This window comes from Tachyglossus aculeatus, chromosome 6 (genome assembly GCF_015852505.1).
Source record: "Tachyglossus aculeatus isolate mTacAcu1 chromosome 6, mTacAcu1.pri, whole genome shotgun sequence".
In the NCBI taxonomy this organism is placed as follows: domain Eukaryota; kingdom Metazoa; phylum Chordata; class Mammalia; order Monotremata; family Tachyglossidae; genus Tachyglossus; species Tachyglossus aculeatus.
Window position 1 is genome coordinate 33,140,671 of NC_052071.1, and position 23,515 is coordinate 33,164,185.

At 43.6% G+C, this 23,515-nt stretch overlaps 1 protein-coding gene across 1 annotated transcript in view; it reads left to right on the forward strand.

The window, feature by feature from the left end:
* The window catches only part of GPC3 (glypican 3), a 432,499-nt gene extending 409,744 nt beyond the window's left edge, over window positions 1-22,755 (forward strand). The window contains exon 8 of the mRNA XM_038748017.1: window positions 21,920-22,755. Within this exon, the coding sequence (XP_038603945.1) occupies window positions 21,920-22,089 (170 nt within the window). The 3' untranslated portion in view covers window positions 22,090-22,755. The remainder of the gene's footprint in view (window positions 1-21,919) is intronic.
* Window positions 22,756-23,515: the final 760 nt, after the last annotated feature.

Consider the following 23,515-nt stretch of genomic DNA (forward strand, 5'->3'; position numbering starts at 1 on the left):
TACAGTGCTCTGCACACAGTAAGCACTCAATAAATACGATTGAATGAATGAATGAATGAATGAATGAATGAGGCTCACAGTCCTACCAGGGAGAGGGAGCAGGTATTTTAATCCCAAATTTTCAGAGGAGGAAACTGAGTCACAGGGACTAAGGGACTTGCCCAGGGTTACACAGCAGGCAAGTTGCAGAGCCGGGTTTAAAACCCAGGTCCTTGAATTTTCTCAGACCTGTGCTCTTTCTTCTAGGCCACACTGTTCCCCTTGGGGCACAGAGTGTTTCCAACCCACAGCTCACCATGGAGGGGAGATAAAAGAGTCAAGTGTAGGGGACTGCCTGCTGAGGCTATGCCATCAGTGGTGAAAGTTTCGGATCTACAGTGTTTCGCATCCTGGACAGGTTGGGCAGGAATACCAAAAAAACCAAACTGGCTAATGTGGGCAGCAAATACCCCAGCAGTTACCAAGTGGCTAGTCTGGCAAGCAACAGTTGTTCTGTGTCACTGTAGCATGGCCTCATCACTATGCTGAGGACTTTTGGGTAGAAAATGGTCTTATACATAACATTCTCATGGGGACTTTGCAATGTGCTGCACTCTGCTTGCCTGCCTCAAAGAGACAACTCAGCTATAAGATTCAGAAGGAAGCAGTGGAGTTGGAGAGAGGCAGTTAGAGAAATGAACAATTATGAATAAAGTAAGGTGTTAAAATGTTCCTGAGGAAGTAGATACAGAGGAAAGTCAACAGAGGAAAGAAAAGAGTCAAAGAGATGGAGCATTTAGGAACACGGAAGATCAAATATGGAGAACCAGAGAAGTAGAGGTGTCAAACATAAATGAAGAGGAGAAGCAGTATGCAGTGTTGAAGTGAACAGTGGAGGAACTGAAATATTGGCTAAACTTGAAAAATGAGAACTAGAAAGACACAATGGGACTAAATGTAAAGAAAATGGAACATAGGGTAAACTTTTAAATGAAGGTGGATAGCAGTAGCATGTAAAAAAAAAAAGAGGACTGAAGATTCCGAATCAATTGGTGAGTTAAACCGGTGTTCACAGAAGAGTTGCAGAGTCAATAGAGAATGCAAAACCAAAAAAGACTAGACAGATGAAAAAAGAGTAATTGGACACAGGAAATGAGTTAACGTAGAAATGGAAAGAGAAAAAGAAGGGAATAAAGAAATGGAAAAAAAGAATGAAACAACTTTTAGGTTAAGGAATGTTATTTAGTCCTTTGCCAACACATAATTGTATTTTCCTGGCAGTAATCCCACAGACTCTATAAGGGAAAGGAGATGCCAAAGTGTATTACTGTAAGGGTAAGTCTTATGGTTTTGGCCTATTAGAGTGGAGCAAGCAACTTCATTAATGAGACTATTTTTTATTTGTGTGTACATATATATATATATATATATATATACACCTGTGTGTGTGTATATATACACACACACATATACATACACATATACACATACATATATATGTACACACAAATTAAAAATAGCCTCATTAATGAAGTTGCTTCCTCCACTCTAATAGGCCAAAACCATAAGACATGTACATATATGCTCCAGAAGCAGATCCCTTTATTTTCATTACCACCAGAAATTCCTGAATTAAATTGGGGTGAGGGGTAAGACAGGAGTAGTGTCCAGGCAGTGAGAGGCCAATAAAGAAGATTCAGAGAAGGAATTAACAGAGAGGGTGAGTTGCCACCTGTTTGCCAGAAGACGGCTTTCACTTGAGTCACAAAGAATGCCAGCATCTGTCAGCCACTCACATTTCAAGGCATCGGGTTCCAGCAGCAAAGAAGATTTTCCTATCACTGAGAGAGTCCTTAAGGGTCCCAGATATGTTGAGTGGGTAAAATTGATGAGTCTAGTAATAGACACTGACTACTGCCATAGATGTAATGGATGGAGAGTGCTAACGTGAAAGAATGCATGGCTTAGAGTCAGGACATCTGTGTTCTAGGCTTCATTAGGCCATTAACCTCCTGGGTGATCTTGTCCCTTAATCTCTCTGTGCCTCAGTTTATCCACTTAAAAAAGGGGGTAATCATAACTTCCTGTCCTTACCCTTACCCAAAAAGAATGGAAGGGGGAAAGTATCATTAATCCCCTTCTATGGGATTTTGAGTATTCCCTTTAGGAATGGTGCAATTATCATTTGATGGGGGTCATCACGGGGGATCGCACTAATGGTATTTTCAGTGGAGATGGGGAAGTTGAGAGAAGGAGGGCGTTTAGTAGAGAAACAGCATGGCTCAGTGGAAAGAGCATGGGCTTGGGAGTCAGAGGTCATGGGTTCAAATCCCGGCTCTGCCAATTGTCAGCTGTGTGACTTTGGGCAAGTCACTTAACTTCTCTGGGCCTCAGTTACCTCATCTGTAAAATGGGGATTAAGACTGTGAGCCCCACGTGGGACGATCTGATCACCTTGTATCTTCCCCAGCCCCACGTGGGATGATCTGATCACCTTGTATCCTCCCCAGCACTTAGAACAGTGCTTTGCACATAATAAGCGCTTAACAAATGCCATCATCATTATTATTATTATTTAGGATGGAAGATGAGTAGTTGTGTTGGAGGGGCTTGTGGGTTATCCACATGGAGATGTCCTGGAGACAAGCAGATATGTGGGATTGGAGGAGGGTGGTGAGGTCAGGATAAGAAAGGCATATTTTTGCATACTTCACATAGCGGAAGCCAAGACAGTGGGTGTCAAAGGAGAAGAACTAGGGATCCAGCACAGAGCCTTGTGGGACTCCCCAGGCTTAGGGATTGAGGGACTGTTCACAGTACCGAAGGTGGACCAGAGGGTATTCAATCAGTCAATCATATTTATTGAGCACCTACTCTGTGTAAAGCAGTAGGCTTATAATAGTGTTAATAGTCACATTCCCTGCCCACAAGAAGCAGACTGGAGTGGGGAGAGACAGGAGGCAGGGAGGTCAGCAAGGAGGCTGATGCAGTAGTCATGATGGGATAGGATAAATGCTTGGAAAGGGAAAGGAGATGAGAATGCAGCAGAGCCCATTGGACTTGGCCATGAGAAGGTTCTTGGTGATTTTGGAGAGTGTGGCCTTGGTGAAGCAAAGAGGACAAACTCTTGACTGTCTGTAGTGGGTCAAGAAGAAAGTTAGTAGAGAGTCATAATGTGGATTGCTGCTGATGGAGGAACTAAACACTGAAGCTTTTCAGTAGCTAATTCGGATGGAATTATTTAGGAAGATTGTTCACATCTCTTATTCATAAGGATACCTACCTGTTCTATATTTTTTGGCTAGTGGGTTGTTTATCTTCATGGAAAGGTGGTCTGGGAGCCCCCAACTTGATTATTTTCAGAGGCACTGGGCATTCTCACCTCTTGGCTCCTAAACATGGAATTTCTTAATTGATGGTCACTGCCAGTATGTTTCAGATATTTATTGCCAAGAAAAGCATATTCAAAATGTCAGCTGCAGAAACCTGTAAAATAGAAGGTTGCCATGCATCTCCCTCACATAAGAAGACTCTTGAGGCAACTGCACTAAAGCACCTCACTGGAGGATTTTGAGCTATCATATTTGAAGAGTTCATATTGCTAGCAAGCTCACTACCCAAGTCATTGTGTCATTGTACAAGCCTTTCTTTGGTTTAGCTGAAGTGACATTTTGTATTGTCTCTGTTCACATGGAGGAGCAGCATGGCTCAGTGGAAAGAGCCCAGGCTTGGGAGTCAGAGGTTGTGGGTTCCAATCCCAACTCTGCCACTTGTCAGCTGTGTGACTTTGGGCAAGTCACTTCACTTCTCTGTGCCTCAGTTCCCTCATCTGTCAAATGGGGATGAAGACTGTGAGCCCCACGTGGGACAACCTGATCACCTTGTATCCCCCCCCCCACGCTTAGAACAGTGCTTAGCACATCATAAGCGCTTAACAAATGCCATCATTATTATTTTTATTAAGGCTGATACAGCATATTTCTGACTGTTTCATGCCCAGGATTTGTATTTTTAGCAGAGCTGCAGGAACCAAAACTATTACATTTTAAAAAGTTATGAGGACAGGATGCATTCCTTTATTGATTGTTTTGTATGTAGTTTCAACCCTTGATTCTCTGTATGAGTCACAAAGACAAATGTCAAATTTTCCTAGGATTGCACAAATGTTTTGAAAAGATTTAGCTTTCGATATTGGTGCTGAATCTTTCCTTTTTTTTTTTTAACCTACCCTTGTGAGTGACCTTTTTTTCCATCTGAAGGGGCCATTCTCAGGGAACTACATCTGGATTTCAAAGAGTCTGTTTAAAGATCGATTAGTATTCCTTCTCTTGAACAACTTGTGAGGGGTCTTCCTGTGATAGTGGAGGAAAAAGGATTCAGTTTCCTGCAGTGCAAATACCGTGAGATCCAAAGCAGAATAGCAAAGTGTTTTCCTTAGAAATGAGAACCCATGGGAAGAAATTGCAATCGTTGTATCTTTTTCTGATTTTTAATTCACCCGTTTTAAAAATGAAGCTGAATGTTCCTTTCAAAAATCAAATTTTGTACATGAATTTTGTGTGCTGAGGTTGGAACTGAAATAATGAATAATGGAGCACCTTCTCCTCCATTGGCTGAGCTTCATTCTTCTTATTATGTGAGGCCCAGGTCAGGGACAACTCGCCAGAACCTTGCCAAGATCTCTACCTAAACTTAGACTGGCCTAGCCCTTAAAACCAGGCAGGGCTATGGGAATAATGACCAGGCTTGGGGCCATGGGGGCAAGTGTGATGGAGCTTTAAAGCCAACGATGAAGAGTTTTTGTTTGATACGGAGGTGGATGGACAACCACTGGAGTTTTTTGAAGGGAGGAGTGACATGTCCTGAACATGTCCCACTAGACTGTAAGCCCATTATGGGCAGGGATTGTCTCTTTATTGCAGAATTCTACTTTCCAAGTGCTTAGTACAGTGCTCTGCAAACAGTAAGCACTCAATAAATACGATCGAATAAATGAATGAATGAAGTGTCCCTCCACCCCAGTATGGGGACTCTGGACCCCCGATCATGGACAGAGAAGTAGACATTGTTGCTTGTATGTACTGTGGTTGCAGCTGCTGGGAATCTGCACAGTAATAACGCATCAAGCATGATTTCTCTATTCCCCCTAGAAGTCCTTCCTGTCAGAGAGTCTCCATGAGACCCTCCTGCTGGAACAAAAACCCATTTCCTCATGATCCAGATAGCACTGACAACATGGTGTGTACTGGGTGCTTTCTTTGTGCTAAGCACTGAGGAGAAATACTAAGAAGTATAATATAAGTTTCTGTCCTGGATTGACTGACAGTTTAGTGGGGATAGGCAAGCAAACATAATTTTCATTGCATTGTTATCTTTGTGACTCTCTTTTGAGCCTACTCCAAAGTTCCCAACCCACTCAAGTTGAGGAGCCCAGAAGCAGACACAGGGATTTAGTAATGGTCTTCCAAGCACAGCTGGAGGATTGCCTCATGGCTTCCTTGCTGCTATGAATGTGTTCTTGTGCTGTCCTTGAATGTTTAACAGTGAGGCCACACTGTTGACTCATGTTTATTAGGTTGTTTATTGTGACTCCTGTATCTTTTCAAACCCATTTGTGCTTTGCCAGGTTTTCCCCTATTGTATCTGTATACTGTTTTTTTTTTTTCTTCCTAAGTGGACCAACTTTAATAACTCCCTATTGGATTTCCTTCTGTTTGTTTCTAAGTGCCCATTCCAAACTGGGCCAGTCATGAATTCCATTTCCATTTCTCAAGGTGCTGGTCATCCTTTGCCTTCAGGTTCAAACTCTTCCCCAAGTAGTAAGTAGGAGACATTTAATTCCTTTTGGAAGATCTTCATTTGGATCTGGAAACCTGTCATGCAGCAAGATAAAAAAGGCTTTAGGGAAAGGTTCTTGTTGGGTTTTTTTTTTTCTAGAAAGGTTATTTTCCACTTTATAGTTGGTTTACATTTTGCAGAGATGGATATTACAGAGACAGAGAATATTTGAACGAGCCGCAATCTCTCAATCCATCATTCATTCAGTTGTATTTATTGAGTACTTGTGTGCAGAGCACTGTACTAAGTGCTTGGGAAAATACAATACAACAATAAATAGTGACAATCCCTGTCCACAACAAGCTCAAAATCTAGGGGGGCGGGGGGGGGGGGGGGGGGGCAGACGGACATCAATACAAGTAAATAAAATTAGAGATATGTACATAAGCACTGTGGGGCTGATGAGGGGGAGAGCAAAGGGAGCAAGTCAGGGTGACACAGGAGGGAGTGGGAGATGAGGAAAGTGTAGCTTAGCCAGGGAAGGCCTCTTGGAGGAGATGTGCCTTCAATAAGACTTTGAGCAGGGGAAAAGTAATTGTCTGTCGGATTTGAGGAGAGAGGGCGTTCCAGGCCAGAGGCAGGAAGTGAGCTAGTTGTCGGCAGTGAGACAGGCAAGAATGAGGCACAGTGAGAAGGTTAGCACCGGAGGAATGAAGTATGCAGGCTGGGTTGTAGAAGGAGAGAAGTGAGGTGAGGTGAGGTAGGAGGGGGAAACGTGATAGACTACTTTAAAGCCAATGTTGAGGAGCTTTTATTTGATAAGGAGGTGGATGGCCAACCACTGGAATTTTTTGATGGGAGGAGGGTGACATGTCCTGAACGCTTTGTAGAAAAATAATCCAGGCAGTAGAGCAAAGTATGGAGTAAAGAACGGGGACAGGCAGGAGGTTGGAAGGTCAACGAGGAGGCTGATGCAGTAATCCAGGTGGGTTAGGAAGAGTGATCATAGTAATATAGATGGCATTTATTAAGCACTTACTATGTGCAAAGCACATGTAGTAGCAGTTTGGATGGAGAGGAAAGGGTGGATTTTAGTGATGTTGTGTAGGTGGGACTGACAGGATTGAGTATGTGAGTTGAATGAGAGACAGAAGTCAAGGATTCATTCATTCATTCAGTTGTATTCACTAGATGCTCACTGTGTGCAGAGCGCTGTAGAAAGCGCTTGGGAAAGTACAGTAAAACAATAAACAGTGACAATCCCTGCCCACAAAGAGCTCACAGTCTAGAGGTGGGGAGACAGACATCAATATAAATAAATACAATTACAGATATATACATAAGTGCTGTGGGACTGGGGAGTGGGGAATACAATTACAGATATATACATAAGTGCTGTGGGACTGGGGAGTGGGGAAGAGCAAAGGGAGCAAGGTAGGGTGATGCAGAAGGGCGTGGAAGATGAGGAAAAGTCTGGGAAGGCTTCTTGGAGGAAATGTGCCTTCAGTCCTCTAAACTGTGAGCTCATTGTGGGCAGGGATTGTCTCTATTGCGGTATTGTACTTTTCCAAGGTCTTACTACAATGGTCTGCACTGTACAAGTGCTCAATAAATACGATTGAATGAATGAATAAGGTTTTGGGGGCGGGGGGCGGGAGATTAATTGTCGGATTTGAGGAGGTAGTGCGTTCCAGGCCAGAGTCAGGATGTATGCCAGGGGTTGGCGGCAAGACAGGTGAGATCGAGGCACAGTGAGAAGGTTAGCACCAGAGGAGCCGAGTGTGCTGGCTGGGATGTAGAAGGAGAGAAGGGAGGTGAGGTAGGAGTGGGCAAAGGGATAGAGTAATTTAAAGCCAATAGTAAGGAGTTTTTGTTTGATATGTTTGATACAGAGGTGGTAGGAAACCACTGGAGATTTTTGAGGAGGGGAGTGACATGTCTTGAATGTTTTTATCGAAAGATGATCTGAAGTATGGACTGGAGTGGAGAGATGAGTGAAGTATGGACTGGAGTGGAGAGAGACAGGTGGTTGGGTGGTCAGCAAGGAGGCTGATGCAGTAATCCAGGTTGGATAGGATAAGTGATAGGCGAGACTTATGAGACAGAAAGGATGGTGGTGCCCTTTACAGTGATGGGAAAGTCATGGGAAGGACAGGGGTTGGGTGGAAAGATAAGGAGCTCTGTTTTGGACATGTTAAATTTGAGGTGACAGGAAGACAGCCAAGTAGAGATATCTTGAAGGGAGGAGAGACTGGAGAGAGAGAGAATGAGATCAGGGCTGGAGATGTAGATTGGGTATGATCTGCATACAGGTGGTAGTTGAAGCCATGGGGTGAATGAGTTCTCCAAGGGAGTGGGTGTTAGATGGAGAATAGAAGGGGACCCAGAACTGAGCCTTGAAGGATAGTTAGGGGGTAGGAGGCAGAGGAGGAACCTGCAAAGAAGACTGAATATGAACAGCCAGAGAGATAAGAGGAGAACCAGGAGAGGCCAGAGTCAGTGAAGCCAAGGTTGGATAACATTTCCAGGAAGAGGTGTTGGTTCAGAGTGTCAAAGGCAGCTGGTCTGGGGAATATTAATGCTGGAAAAATAGTGAGTCCCTGTTGGGAAGATGATTCAAAATCCCGGAATACCAGGTCTGCTGGTCAGAGGAGGCAAGGATGTGTGGAAGAGAGGGCATTGGATTCCTCCACTGGCATCCTTTCTTGGGGGCAGTGCTCTAGCCGACTGTGGAAGTTTTCAACTCATCAGTTCCCCTCTCTTGGATAACTCTAATAGTATGGCCATCGGTGACTTGGTGGCTTCTTTCTGTGGCATGAAAGCATATGCATCTTCCATCCGCACATGTAAACAGGGTTTGTTCTTTGGTAGGGCGTAGAGATTTTGCATTTGTAATAAGTGAAAAGCCTTGTAAATGTAATCAAAGGACTTCTGAGTTTTCAGAGCCAACAGAGCTAAGGGAATTAACATTTCAAGATGACAAACTTCCTTTCACCACAAATGGTCAGTATTAAGCAGCTCCAGGATTTGGGGAGTTTGTTTAAGAGGCTATTTCCAGCAGAAATAGCTCTTTTTTCTGCAACAGTCTAGGGCAGAGGAAAGTTCCAACTAACAGCTGTGGGGCCTGCCTTGGGTGGATAAGGGGAGGGGTGAGGTTGTGAACCACTCAATCCCACCTCAGACTCTGCCCAGGGACTCTGGTGGCAGTACAGGCACATGATGGGCACCCTGGACTTGCTGGGCACTGGTCTTCTTGCCCTCTCCAAGCCTCAATCAGTGATGTCATTAGACACATTCTCTGCCCATAAGGAACTCCCAGTCTAGAGGAGGAAACAGACAGGCAGATTACTCTAGACTGTAAACTCATCCCTCTCGGCTGTAAACTAGTCGTGGTCAGGGAATGTGTTTATTCTTGTGTTGTAATCTCCCAGGTGATTAGTACAGTGCTCCGCAAACAGCAAGCACTCAATAAATATGATTGATTGAATGAATGAAGGAGCATTAAAAGAAATTATTGATGGAGGAATGGGGGCATATGACAATATACATTTAAGTACTGGGGCTTAGTTGGGGGCTTTTTTTCTCCCCCCTTTCCGTCTCCCCTCCATTTCTCCCACTCTCCTTTCCCCATTTCTCCTTTCTCTCTCTCTCTCTCTCTCTCTCTCTCTCTCTCTCTCTCTCTCTCTCTCCCTCCCTCCCCCCCTTCCCTTCCACTCTCCTCTCCTCATCACTCCTCTTCTCATCACTCCTTTTCTCCCTCTCTCCTCCCCTCTCCCTCTCTCTATTTTTTCTTCTCTCCCTCTTTCCTTCTCTTCCTCATTCCTTTTCTCCTCTCCCTTTCTCCATTCTCCCTCTCACCAGACTTTGGGAGAGGCGACAGTGTGAACATTTAGTATCAAAGAGTAAAGTATTTAACTGGGCCAGAAGAGAGCCTATTTAAATGCTAATTAACCCACTTTTCTAATTCCAAAGGGTCTGCCACTCCACTGCAGGAGTGCTTTACTTGAAATTTAATACCTTAGCCTGAGACAGATCTCAATATATTTTTCTCTGGATTTGCACTTTGAAAATTCTGTAAAAACCCACTGTTCCCTCCCGCCCCCCCGCCCCCCCCCCCCCCCATTCCCTAGGCAGCTGCCACCTTTGCCATTACACTCTCTTTCTCCACCGGTACTGCTTTTACCAGTCACTTCAGCGTCCAGAGGAGGAGGAGGGAAGCAGTGGAGGAGGAGTGACAGGGCAGAAGCAGCAGCCAAATATCCATGAAATTCAGAAAAATCCTTTAATCCATTTTTACCTCTTAAGTCTTTAGAAATGGATAAAATCCATGAAAAGGACAGTCCTGCCCTAAACCTGTTTTAAGTGATCCTAGATTCAGAGTCTCAATGCAACAGAAGAGTTCCATTGTTCTGAATGTGCAAAGATCAAAACAACCACATTTTAAGGTCTACCATATTTCCTTTTCAAAGAAAGAACAGGGAAACTGGAAAAAAAGACAAAAAATGCTGATCAGACAGACTCTTTTACCAAACTGGAGCCACATCCGAGGGCGTAATCTTACCATGAGCAAAACGGCTTTCAGTTGTTCTGTATGAACTGCAGCAAAATCTGCCATAAATGAAACCCTCTGGGTTTTTTGGTGCTTTTTTTTTTTTTGAGATTGGGGCTGTGAACTTTTCCATCGTTGAGAAACACAGTTTTGAAACTTTTCTTCTCCTATTACCCCTTTAGAGGGATCAATCAATCAATCAATGGTATTTCAGTCAATCAATCAGTGCTTTGTGCCAAGCACTGTACTAAGCATTTGGGAGAGAACCGTACAATAAAGTAGGTAGACACGAGCCCTTGAGTTTAATGTCATGTTTACAGGGAGCCCCTGAGTTGCAACCTTCCAAGTTGCAAAGGAAGACCCTCCTGACATTTCTAAGCTTACCCCATTTCAAGTTTGAGGTACATCTGTTTTGACTTTACAGCACTGGACTCATAAGGTGAGTAACCCCTCTCTCTCCATGACCTATCCACCTCACTCAGCCCTCTCCAGTTTCCAGCCTGTGGCTTTGCTTCGCTCCTCTGCACCCTAAATTCAACCCATCCCATATAATAATAATAATAGTGATGGTATTTGTTAAGTGCTTACTATGTGCCAAGCACTTTTCTAAGCACTGGTGTAGATACAAGGTTATCAGGCTGTCCCACATGGGGCTCACAGTCTTAATCCCCATTTTACAGATAGGATAACTGAGGCCCAGAGAAGTGAAGTGACTTGCCTAAAGTCACACAGCTAACAAGTGGTGGAGCTGGGATTCGAACTTACGACCTCTGACTCCTAAGCCCGTGCTCTTTCCACTAAGCTACACTGCTTCTCATATCTTCCCTTGTTTTGTTTCTGTTCTTTTGGCTGCATTGTGTTTGGCAACTCTGTTGCTCCTGCCACCACCACTGCTGGTTGTTTCTTTGGCCCTCACCCTCTGGAGTTGCAAAACCAGAGGGCTGGGGAAGAGCAGAGGGGGAAGGAGATGGGAGACCCTGCCCCTCCAGACCTCTTCGGGTCTGCACTTCCTCTCCTGCACTCCCCAATCCTGCTCCAACCCGGCCTCAGCCCCAGCTTTAAGGTCCCTCTCCTGACCCTTGTTAAATAAATAACTGGGCTATTCATAGTCTCACACTAGGTAGTTCAGAATGAGAAAGCTCACCTTTATTGTCTCACTGACAAAGAAAGAAAGCCTTTCTAGTTTGTCAGCATTAGCAAGAAACCATGGCAGTGTTTATTATTTGAAACTGCAGTTTAGCTGCGAGGCAAAAAGTTACAATACAAGTCTCATCTCAGCTATACTTCCCTTTTCACCAAAGAGGCATGGACCTAATTACTCAATATTTTCAATTTATGGGCACAGTTGATGGCTCTCACGAGATGCTAAAGGGACACCAGATTTATGCCCAGTCTGAAAAGGTCTCATCCCCAGGCAGAACTGGCTTCATACTGTCCAGACTTCAGACTGAGTAAAGCAACAGCCCCAGGGTACATTGTTAAAGTGGGTGGTGGCATAGATGCAATGTCCAAGGGTGTGAGGGTGGCGGTACAGGCCCTGTGGCAGTAACATGGGCATGACAAATACCACAATTATTGTTATTATTATCATCATCATCATCATTGTTATTATAAGAGAACTGAATCAAAATGTTGGGTACACAGGGAATTATTAGGTAATGAGGCATCAGCTGGCCATCTTAGGAAAGTTTTCAGGAGCAGCAGATGAACCAAAAAATGTGTGGTGTTCAGGTGCTTTAACTGACTTCCACAGCTTCTTGAGTTTGACTTTGAGCTGCCAGCCTTGCTCAATACCATTCTTTCTCATGAGATTCCCCCTTCCACCCTTTCTGTCACCATTGAAAATATGGTGATGCTGGCCTGATGGTTTCAGCAAGTTAACAGCTGGGGTCCCAACCAGAAACTAGAAGAGAAAAAGACACTTCCATAAAAACTATGAGTCTTGTGAGCCATGAGTTTCAAGCTGAGATTAAAATATGGGCAAAGATAATGTGGCCATGTGAGAGTTTGGGGTAGCAACATGAATGTAGTAATAATAATGATAATAGTATTTTTTACGTGCTTGCTACATGCTGAACATTGTACTAAGCACTAGGAGAGATTCAAGATATTCAGGGTGGACCCAATCCCTGGCCCACATGGGGCTCACAGTCTATTTAGGAAGAAGAGACATTTAATCCCCACTGTACAGATGAGAAAAATGAATCCCAAAGAAGTTGGGATTCTTGTTTCCAAGAAGTTGGGAACCCTGCCCTCTCCCTGACTTTCCCATCACTGTTGACGGCACTACCATCCTTCCCGTCTCACAAGCCCGCAACCTTGGTGTCATCCTCAACTCTGCTCTCTTGTTCACCCCTCACATCCAATCCGTCACCAAAACCTGCCGGTCTCACCTCTGCAACATCACCAAGATCCACCCTTTCCTCTCCATCCAAACTGCTACCCTGCTGGTTCAATCTCTCATCCTATCCCTACTGAATTACTGCATCAGTCTCCTCTCTGATCTCCCATCCTCCTGTCTCTCCCCACTTCAATCTATACTTCACGCTGCTGCCCGGATCATCTTTGTGCAGAAACGCTCTGGGCATGTTACTCCGCTCCTCAAAAATCTCCAGTGACTACCAATCAACCTACGCATCAGGCAAAAACTCCTCACTCTCGGCTTCAAGGCTCTCCATCACCTTGCCCCCTCCTACCTCACCTCCCTTCTTTCCTTCTGTATCCCAGCCCGCACCCTCCACTCCTCTGCCGCTAACCTCCTCACTGTGCCTCATTCTCACCTGTCCCGCCCTCGACCCCCGGCCCACATCATCCCCCTGGCCTGGAATGCCCTCCCTTCCCACATCCGCCAAGCTAGCTCTCTTCCTCCCTTCAAAGCCCTACTGAGAGCTCACCTCCTCCAGGAGGCCTTCCCAGACTGAGCCCCCTCCTTCCTCCTCCCCTCCTCCCCATCCCCCCGGCCTTACCTCCTTCCCCTCCCCACAGCACCTGTATATATGTTTGTACATATTTATTACTCTATTTTACTTGTACATATTTACTATTCTATGTATTTTATTTTGTTAATATGTTTTGTTTTGTTGTCTGTCTCCCCCTTCTAGACTGTGAGTCCATTGTTGGGTAGGGACCGTCTCTATATGTTACCAACTTGTACTTCCCAAGAGCTTAGTACAGTGCTCTGCACACAGTAAGCACTCAATAAATACAATTGAATGAATGAATGAAAAGTTAAGCGACTTGCCCAGGATCCCACTGATTCCACTGCAGAGCAGTGGCAGAACTGGGATTAGAACGCAAGTCCCCTGACTCCGAGACCCGTGTTCTTTCCACTAGGCCACGCTGCTTCCCCATGAGTTGAGAAGCAGAAGTGCTGAGAGTGGTGAGATGATGGAGATGATGATTTAATTGGAACAGGTTCCCCATTCCCAGCTTTCAGGCGAGTATTCTAAAGTTACTCTGTTAGGATTCAGATTGAAGCCATCTGCTGGGTCCAGCCTGGCCAGCCAGGAGCCCAGATGCTTGGCTGTACAGTGACATTCTCAAGCACCGCCATCAAGATCGCTGCTCTTCTTTCTTGGCTTATATGAGTAAACCTGCCCATCGTTAGGGGTGAGCCCTCTGAAACATGGCGTGGATTCCTTTGAAGTTGCTTTCCTTTGATTATCAGGCATTTGCTCCCTATTATCTGCTGAGGACCCGTGTCCATTTATAGTTCCACAGGGCTGCTCGACCAGGCCAAAAGAACTCCTGGGGGTGGATGCATATGCCTCTATATTGCTGTCTGGATGCCAGCCCTTAGCCTTCTTTCTCTGTGTGCCAGCTATAGTGAAAGCTGTTAGGCCAATGCTAAAGACGATCTCTTCCTGGTTTAGCTGATTTATTTCCGGAGTATTCCTGCCCAAGTAGCTTTGTTCCTCATAGTCTGGGAAGAAAAACAAGAAGCAAAATCCTACTCGCAGAGGTAGAGAAATCTCTCCTCCTTTATGGTCACGTGGAAAACCCACGTTGTAGAGTTTACAGCTATTTGCTGGTGTCACCCCATGCTGCATGTTGTGGTGAGAATGATGTTCAAAGCTTTTGATATGCTATGGAGCAAACAGGAGGGGTGTGCTTCAGGAGGCTTTTGCAACAATGTTGCTTCCTGGGACTCGGCTGGAAAACTTTTTCAAACTAAGAGAGAGTCATAAACTGCTCTGTGTTGTGCATGAGAGATAGAAACTTTAAAACAAAAACAAGCAAACGTTAATTATTGACTATTATTTTAAGCAGATTATTTAATCTGCAGCACAAAAGACAAGAAGTGCACAGAAAGAGTGAAGACTGAGGATGTAATAGTATGGATTGTTGTAATACCCCCTGGGCATAGTTAGACTGATTATAAGGAGAAACAGATTTTTGGATTTAGCATGAAAATCTCCTTGTAAGGCCAAAAGGTTCCCGTTGACAATCAACTTCAAGATTAGACAGTTTTTTATGTGTTTTTCAGTAGAACAAAGCTATGTTCTGGAAAAATCACTGCTAGATAAACATGTAAAAATGCGAATGGTTAAAGAGAAAACGGTTTGTGGTTTTTCCCATGACACATCTGGTTACTGCCGAGCTGAGAATTCTTTAGTCTGGAGTGTGTATATGTGTATTTGCTTTTTGCATTCTCCCAAGGCCAATATTCACATTTGTGCTTCCACACTTTTATTTTGTCTCTTCCCATGGGAAGTGTTTTCTGTCCTTGGCTTTATTTGAACATTTGTTTTGTTTTCAGACACGTGCTACTGTCAGCCCACTCTGCGGCTCCATCTTCACATATAATCTCTTTAGATCCGAGGGCTTGGTTTAGGTCCTCATCCACAGCGAGTTGTTGGTAAATATTGTTGGGTGGAGATGTTAGGGGTTTCAGTCCACAGAGCTCCCTTCCAAGAACAATAGTTACCATGAGATGATATTCTGATTTAGATTGAGGTCTGTGTGCAGGTTGGGGAAAAGAGAGCTCTCATTCCTTTACTGCAGCTGATGTGCTTTTGATCTATGGCATCTCCACCCCCCTGAGAAAAAAAATATGGGATTGGTAATTAATTGTGCCTCCGACAGGGTTACTTTCAGGAAGAGCCAGCCGATCAGTGCTTGCAGGTTGCTAGAAAAGCTGAAGATGCATCAGAGCATGGTAGTAGTTGCATTTCTTGCCCATGTTGCTTCAATCAGGGTGATTCTGAAGAGATTCTTTTGGAGTACTCTTTATTTAGGTCGCCCATAAAAACATTCTTCTTTGTGTAGTTTCAAGAGTGGCCATGAGGAATATATTGCTGACATTTAACACAAATGACCATATGTGTACTGCGTTGCAAAGTGACGATGACCTCCGTTAGAGGAGTTCTTGCCAGCTGACAGTCGACCTCAGCCATTCCTTGCAAGACTTACAGAGTTCACTTTTCAGCAATGTAGCAGAAGATATCTGATTACCAAAGCAGAATTGGTTTTAATTCACTGAAGGTTTTCCCTGTTTCCTCGTTTTTAGTTAGCCAGATGGTGTTTCCTCAGTAGTAGTAAAAGTACTGAAAATACCAATACCAATAATAATATTATTTGTTGAGCACTTATAATGTACTAAGCAATATACTAAGTACTGAGGTAGATACAAGATAATCAGGTTGGGCACTGCCCCAGTCCCAAACGAGATGAACAGTCAAAGGGGGAGGAAGAGTAGGTGTTGAATCCCTATTTTACAGATGAGAAAATTGAGTCAGGGAGAAGTTAAATAGCTTATCCAAGGTCACAGAGCAGACAAGTGGACAAGCTAAGATTAGAATCCAAGTCCTGACTCCTAGGCCTGTGCTCTTTCCACTAGGCGACACTACCTAGGCTGCAGTGCTTAGAAGCATTAACTATGGGCAAAGCACTATAGTAAGTATAGTATATGCATGAGTACAAGTATATGTATATCCATAAATATAAGTTTATGAAAATTAGACAAGGTCACTGGCCTTCAAGGGGTTCCCAATCTATGAATAAGGAGGAGAGGGTTGGTGGTAGGCACATAATGACAAGTGGAACAAGAAAAACACAGAGAAACCACAAAGAAAGACCACCACCAGAATAAATATAGGAGATGCTCTTCACCTCCCCAGTAGGGCTGTTCGGAGTCCAACAGCCCCAGCTATAGCCACGAGATCCCTAGCCCCCGACAATTCTGATGTTGGAAGACCTCCGCTGCAGCTTCATCCACACCCTGTCATGACGGAGGATGGGTTGGGGCCTGAAGTTAAGGACGATGATAACCACAGGGCGTTTTCCTGGTGGCAGGCCTGGTGTTACGAGTACTGGAGGGGTGGGAAGGCCTTGGGCTTCAGCTTTGACCCTGGCCTGCCACCTCCAGATATAAGGTTTTTGGGTTTTTTTAATGGCATTTGTTAAAGCACATACAGTGTGCCAGTCACTGTTGCAAGCACTGGGGTAGACACAGGGTAATCAGGCTAGATGCAGTCCATGTCCCACATTCAATTCAGTGCAATTCAATTGTATTTATTGAGCACTTACTCTGTGCAGAGCACTGTATTGAATGCTTGGGAAAGTACATTACAACAATAAACAGACATGGTGTTCCCAATCTTAATCCCCTTTGTACAGATGAGGTAACTGAGGCACAGAGAGGTTAAATGACTTATCCAAGGTCATATGGTAGACAAGTGGTGTGCCTGGGATTAGAACCCAAGTCTTTCTAACTCCCAGGCCCATGCTCTAACCACTAGACCACTCTATTGAACAAGTCAATTGCCCCAAAGCTATACTTACCAATTCTAAGGGAAAATTTTCTCTATAAATGTCTTAGTTCCCCTATCCCTGAGCAGTTGCAAGAATCCAGGAGACTTCCCATGTTGCCAAGGCAGATAGAGTTCAAGCATTCTAGTCTGTATCCAGCACAGCCTCACTGGGTGCCCAGAGTTACTTCAACTCTGTAAAATGGAATAAAAATGGCTTTTCTTACCTAATGACAAAGGACTTGAGTAAGGTATGGCAAGTATTTCAAGCCACTTCAATTTCTTGTTTCTTCCCTTGGGGACATGATTACCTTTCAGGTTGCCTTTATTCAGGCTTTATCTAGGATAAAGATCTAGGATACCTCCAGGCCAGGGAGAAGGGAGCAAAGCCAGGGAGTATGAGTTAAAGTTGGGTTAAAGTTGGGTGAATGAGTTGGGTTAAAGAGGAGATCCTTGGCTCTGGTTTTTCCTCTACCCTGTGAATCAATCAATCAATCAATCAAGCGTATTTATTGAGCGCTTACTGTGTGCAGAGCACTGTACTAAGCGCTTGGGAAGTACAAGTTGGCAACATATAGAGACAGTCCCTACCCAACAGTGGGCTTACAGTCTAAAAGGGAACAGAGAACAAAACCAAACATACTAACAAAATAAAATAAATAAAATAGATAACACAACCCATCCCCACTTCCCACAACACTCCCATTATGTTTCCAAATGATGGTTCGTCAACTCCAGCTCTGCTGTAACAATAATAATAATAATTGCTATTATTATTATGGTATTTGCTAAGTGCTTACTATGAATCTTATTCATGATTCAATTTGATGAGCAGGCACCTTCTAAATATTCTGATTGATGCATTTGTAGTTGACAATCAGTCAACCTATCATATTTATTGAGCACATACTGTGTGCAGAGCACTCTACTAAGTGCTTGGGAAAGTAAAGTATAACAATATAACAGTCACGTTGCCTGCCCACAGCGAGCTTATGGTCTACAGTCAAGATAGCTTTTGTATTTGAAGTTTCTTCATTCATTGGGAATATTGTGGGAATCGGCATGGCCTAGTGGAAAGAGCAGGGGCCTGGGAGCCAGAGGATGTGGGTTCTAATCCTGGTTCTATAATTTGTCTACTGTGTGACCTTGGGCAAGTCCCTTAAATTTCCTCTGCCCCAATTTCCTCACCTGTAAAATTCAGTGCCTAGTCTCCCTCCCACTTAGCACGTAAGCCCCTTTAGTACAGGTGCTTAGCACATAGTAAGCCCTTAACAAATGCCAGTATTAATTTTGATTAAGGAACCTCAAAGACTTTTACTAAAAGCAAGCATACCCTCTTTACCCTAAAGAAGCAGCATGGCCTAATGGAAAGAGCACAGTCCTGGGAGTCAGAGGACCCTGGGTTCTAATTCCTGCTCCACCAACTTGCCTGCTGTGTGACCTTGGGTAAGTCACTTAACTTCTCTGTGCCTCAGTTACCCCATCTGTACAATGAGAATTAAGACAGTGAGCCCTATGTGGGATAGAGACTGTGTGCAACCTGATTATCTTATATCTACCCCGGAACTTAGTACAGTGCTTGGCACATAGTAAGCATTTAACAAATACCATTAAAAATGTGCTTCTAAAAGCCTTCATTAATAGGTAACAGTAACTATTAATAGTCCAAGTGGATGAGATGCATGAGAATTGAAGGCCGAGATCATTTGCCTCCCCTAAACTCAATAAGACAGTGGTTGAGTTGGAAATACAACTCAAGATCTATTTCCTTTCCGCGGTCCCTTTTTCTGGCCAGCAAACTGGACTTTATTAATTGGACAGGTAACTTAAAGGAAATAGGTGGATTATCTTGTCTTTTACAACTCACTTTTTCAGTATAGCGTTAAACGCGCATGTGATACTATTTGCTCCTGTGATGCCAATTATCAGCATTCCATATTCTGCCCCCTGGAAGTTCATTTACGAGAGCATAGTTGAAATCCTTTGAAAAAAGAATAAAACTTTTATCTTTGCTTGATTTTTGCTCAGTTCTAACACAGTATTTCCGGAGTCTCATTGCTTTTCTGTGGACTGTAAGCTCCTTGTGTGCATGGTTGGCATTAGCCAACTTTGTTGTATTATACTTTCCCAAGCACCAAATACAGTGCTCAGCAGACAGTAAGTGCTCAGTGAATACCCTTGATTAATTGATTGATTTTTCAGGGGGCACCAGTGAGCTTGGTTTGGGTTTTTTTTGAGTCAAGGGGCTTCTAAATGAGAACATTTTGAAGGATATACCCAATCCAAAATAATAGGTACACTGCATATATCAATTCTCAGTGTGCATATTTAATTTTTCTAAAAATTTCTGCAAGCCTAGATTTCTTATGACATCCTTTTCAGATACTTACTCAGATACTTCATGCAGGAAACAGGAGACTGCATCTCCCAAGTTTTGGACTTGGAGGAAACCCATCTTCATTCATTCATTCATTCAATCATATTTATTGGGCGCTTACTATGTGCAGAGCACTGTACTAAGCGCTTGGGAAGTACAGGTCGGCAACATATAGAGACGATCCCTACCCAACAACGGGATCACAGTCTAGAAGGGGGAGACAGACAACAAAACATGTCGACAGGTGTCAAAATCGTCAGAACAAATAGAATCATAGCAATATGCACATCATTAACAAAATAAATAGAATAGTAAATATGTACAAGTAAAATAAATAGAGTAATAAATCTGTACAAATATATACAAGTGCTGTGGGGAGGCGAAGGAGGTAGGGCAGAGTAGGGGGATGGGGAGGAGGAGAGGAAAAAGGGGGCTCAGTCTGGGAAATCCTCCTGGAGGAGGTAAGCCCTCAGTAGGGCTTTGAAGGGAGGAAGAGGGCTAGCTTGGCGGATGTGTGGAGGGAGGGCATTCCAGGCCAGGGGAAGGATGTGGGCTGGGGGTCGATGGTGGGACAGGAGAGAATGAGGCACAGTGAGGAGGTTAGTGGCAGAGGAGCGGAGGGTGAGGGCTGGGCTGTGAAAGGAGAGAAGGGAGGTGAGGTAGGAGGAGGCGTGGTGATGGTACTTGTTGGTATGTTGTATGTTGGTCCTGTGTTGGTACTTGCTCTGGAACAGGAACCTATTCAGTGTCTGGGAATGTTATTGGATTGAAAGGATTCAAGACTGACCTGAAGAACCAATGGTGTGTAAATCAGTTTCTGGCCATAGGAGGGAAGTTAGAAGAGTAAGCCACTTCCTTTATTATGTATTTTTTTGCTAGTCTCTCCCAAAACAGGGAATTTGGAGAAAGTGGTGTTGAGCTGCTGGTAGGACAGCCAAGCAGAGTTGGCCTCATCAGAATTGGAGGGCTTTGCCTGATTCTTTCTCCATTTCCAGACTGGGAAGTGGAGTCCTCAGCCACCTTAAAGGTCCAGGCAAATACTGTAGCCCTCAACTACAAACGCCGCAGTGGCCTCGGTCTCCAATGGAATGATTTTAGTCCTTCCCTCAGACCTTCTGATTTTCTCTTGCTTTCTAATAGGATCCCTCCTCTTTTCTCTGGCACTCCCACTAGCCTGTGTGCATGAGTCCCATCTAAGTTGGAAAAGGGTCAGGAAATCTGAGTGTTTCTTAATGACCCCAAAAGATATCTCACATTAGCCAACTAAGGTTAGAAGTATGAGATGACAATAATAGTGCTTTTTGGTGTATCTCAGCATAGGTGGACTGAAAAACTTTAGACTGAACTGGCTCATGTTGGGTAGGCCATCTTTATAAGTGTTTCTTGATTGGTCCAGCAGTCCATCCAATTGACTGCTGCTTCCCAGAAGTGCTAAAGGGGGTTCCATATTTCCCTCATCACCCCACTGTTGGCCTGCCTGACTCTGGGACTGCCTTGAGTCTCTCTCCCCACTCTCCACCCCACCCTTGGGTGAGTGTGGTGGAGTAGGACTGCAGAACTGGGGCTGCGTGGGAAAGACTGAATGCCAACTCTGTCAGACATATTTGCTCATGGAAGGATTGCCAGGGTGGAGGTAGAATTTATGGTACCTCTCTCTGACAGGCTAAGCTACTAAGTTAACCCCTAATGTTAGGCTTGTCATTTGCAGATTTAAGTAAACAGATTTTCTTACAAGAAAATTATCTAGCAAAAATTGGCCAGGCTCACGCAATGGCTATATAGCCATTGTTCAACAGGGCTTTCTGGTCCCCCATTGCAAGAAATGCTGATGCATAGGGCCTCTAAGGGTGTGGTTGACCACTTACAAGGATCATGGGTGACAGAGTAAGACAGATGACCTCTTGAGCTTCCCTCCATCTGTATTTTTCCTGTGATTCTGAGAGATAAAGACAAAAGCACTGGGGAACGGAGGAGACTTGCACTCCAAATCTGGAAAAGCAATTTGCAATACAACTTGAAAGAAACTCAGGTCCATGTTAAATGTTTAACATCCTTTGTTGCCCAGTAAGTTTAGCTATTCCTAGATTTGCTTTCGGCATGTTTGCCTCAAGTTATCTCAAGCTCCCAAAGGTATTTTTCAGAATCTAATCAGTTTCCGTGAAAAAAGGGAAAACATAGTTTCAGATTTATTTTCTACCTTCCGCCCAAACGTACTGATTTGTCTTGCCTCATTTTAAATGTTATGCTTACCATAAATCATTTGTTCATTAAGACCAAAAAAAAAAAAAAAGGATTGTAGAGAGCTAATATTTGCAGAATCCCTCTCAAGTGAGCTTTTCCTTCCATATAAGAATCCTTTAAGAGCTTTCCTGCTACCCGTTTGGGTTTTTGAAAGTAAATCAAAGGATGGAATCTAAGACACCCTTGAATCTTGTTTGATGATGCTGGTAACGTGCTCTGAGTTGACTTTGTTTTTGTTTTTTGTAGAACTAGCTTATGATCTGGACATGGATGATGTTCCCTTGAATAAGCAACTTCTGAATCGGCAAAACAAAGATGGAGCAACAACTAACAATCTTGGCTCGGGCCAAGCCACATTGAACCACTTTACCCGTGTAACTTTTTTGGTGGCATTCTTCCTCTTGTTGGTCCACTGACTAATAGAACAGTCATAGACTTTCTTGTATATCAATTTTTGTGGTATTCCTTCCAAGCTCTCATTCTGAACTCTAGGCGCCTTTTCCAGACATTAAATTAAAGAATAACAGTGTTATGTTTTGTATTAAAAAATGGTATCTTTATTAAGGCAGTGAATTTTAGTGTTAGTACATTTGGTCCTATTGCCAGGAAAAATCTCTAAAAAGCGATACCAAATTATTTTCCAATCAGTTTATAAGGATTGGCTGCTCTCTCACACTGTGCACAGACATACTTTCTTGAGAGTTAATTTGCATGTATTCCAGTGGATGCTTTTTATCAATATTCTGGATGTTCAATTTGATTCAAAACCAGTTGAATACTTTTAAAGAGCTGTATGATATAGCCATTTGGGATATTGTAATCCCATCTGCAACTTCTGGCTCCTTGTACTCACCTCTTCACCCCATCATCAACCTATGTCTGCTTCCATCCCCTCCATGAATCACTGAGATTCCGTCAAATACTTTACTGAATGTGTAAGTATTCAAAGACTATTCCTGGTTCTTAATGTATCATAATCGTTCCCTATTCTGCCCACTTTACCAATACAAGATTTTGATGTCAATTTGCTGAAAAATATTTGCCAAAATACAAATCTTGTATGTGTGTGATGTGATATCGATGCTCTCCATTTCCTGAACTTCAGAGGTAGGAAAAAAGCGGTGGGGGGAGGGGAAAGGGCAGGAGGAGGACTGCAAAAATCTAAACAGAGGAATAAAAAGTTGCAGTGACATGAGCCCCTTAACATTTTGACCATTCTTATCTTGTAACCATTTATGAGTTTAACTGAATGCATGTTAGATTGACTCCCAGGCTCAGTGGTGGGAGCATTTCATTATGTGGGCTGATGTTGATGTATCTCAGATTGGCAGTGTGCCCCTGTCTTGATTCTGAGGTGTACATTGGCATTGGATATTGTAAGCAGGCAGCTAGATTTCTGGCTTCTGATAGGGCTGACCCAGTACTGAATGACTTGCAGTGAGGCCTCTTTCTACAACACATTTCCTATTATGTATGCAATGTTACACCTTATAATTCTTGTCTTATACACATTGCATAGTATAACTTTACTAACATGAAAAGAAAGGATTTTCCCCCACTAATACATGAACCTAGTCATCCATTTGAAAACAGACACTGCCAAAGTTCAGGGGATTGGGAATGCTATTCTGCCAAAGCCAGAACACTATTCTCCTGGGACAAGATTCTTAATAAGAATTAAGTCAGATAGCACAAGATCATATCACACTTCATTCTAGAGTTCATGTTATTTCTTTGAAAATGAAGGGTACCCAACTCGCTACCAAATTTTGTCAAGTAGTGTGGTAGTGTTCCAAAGAAGAAAACAGACTGCCATGGTGGGGGGTTGTTGGTAAAGATTAG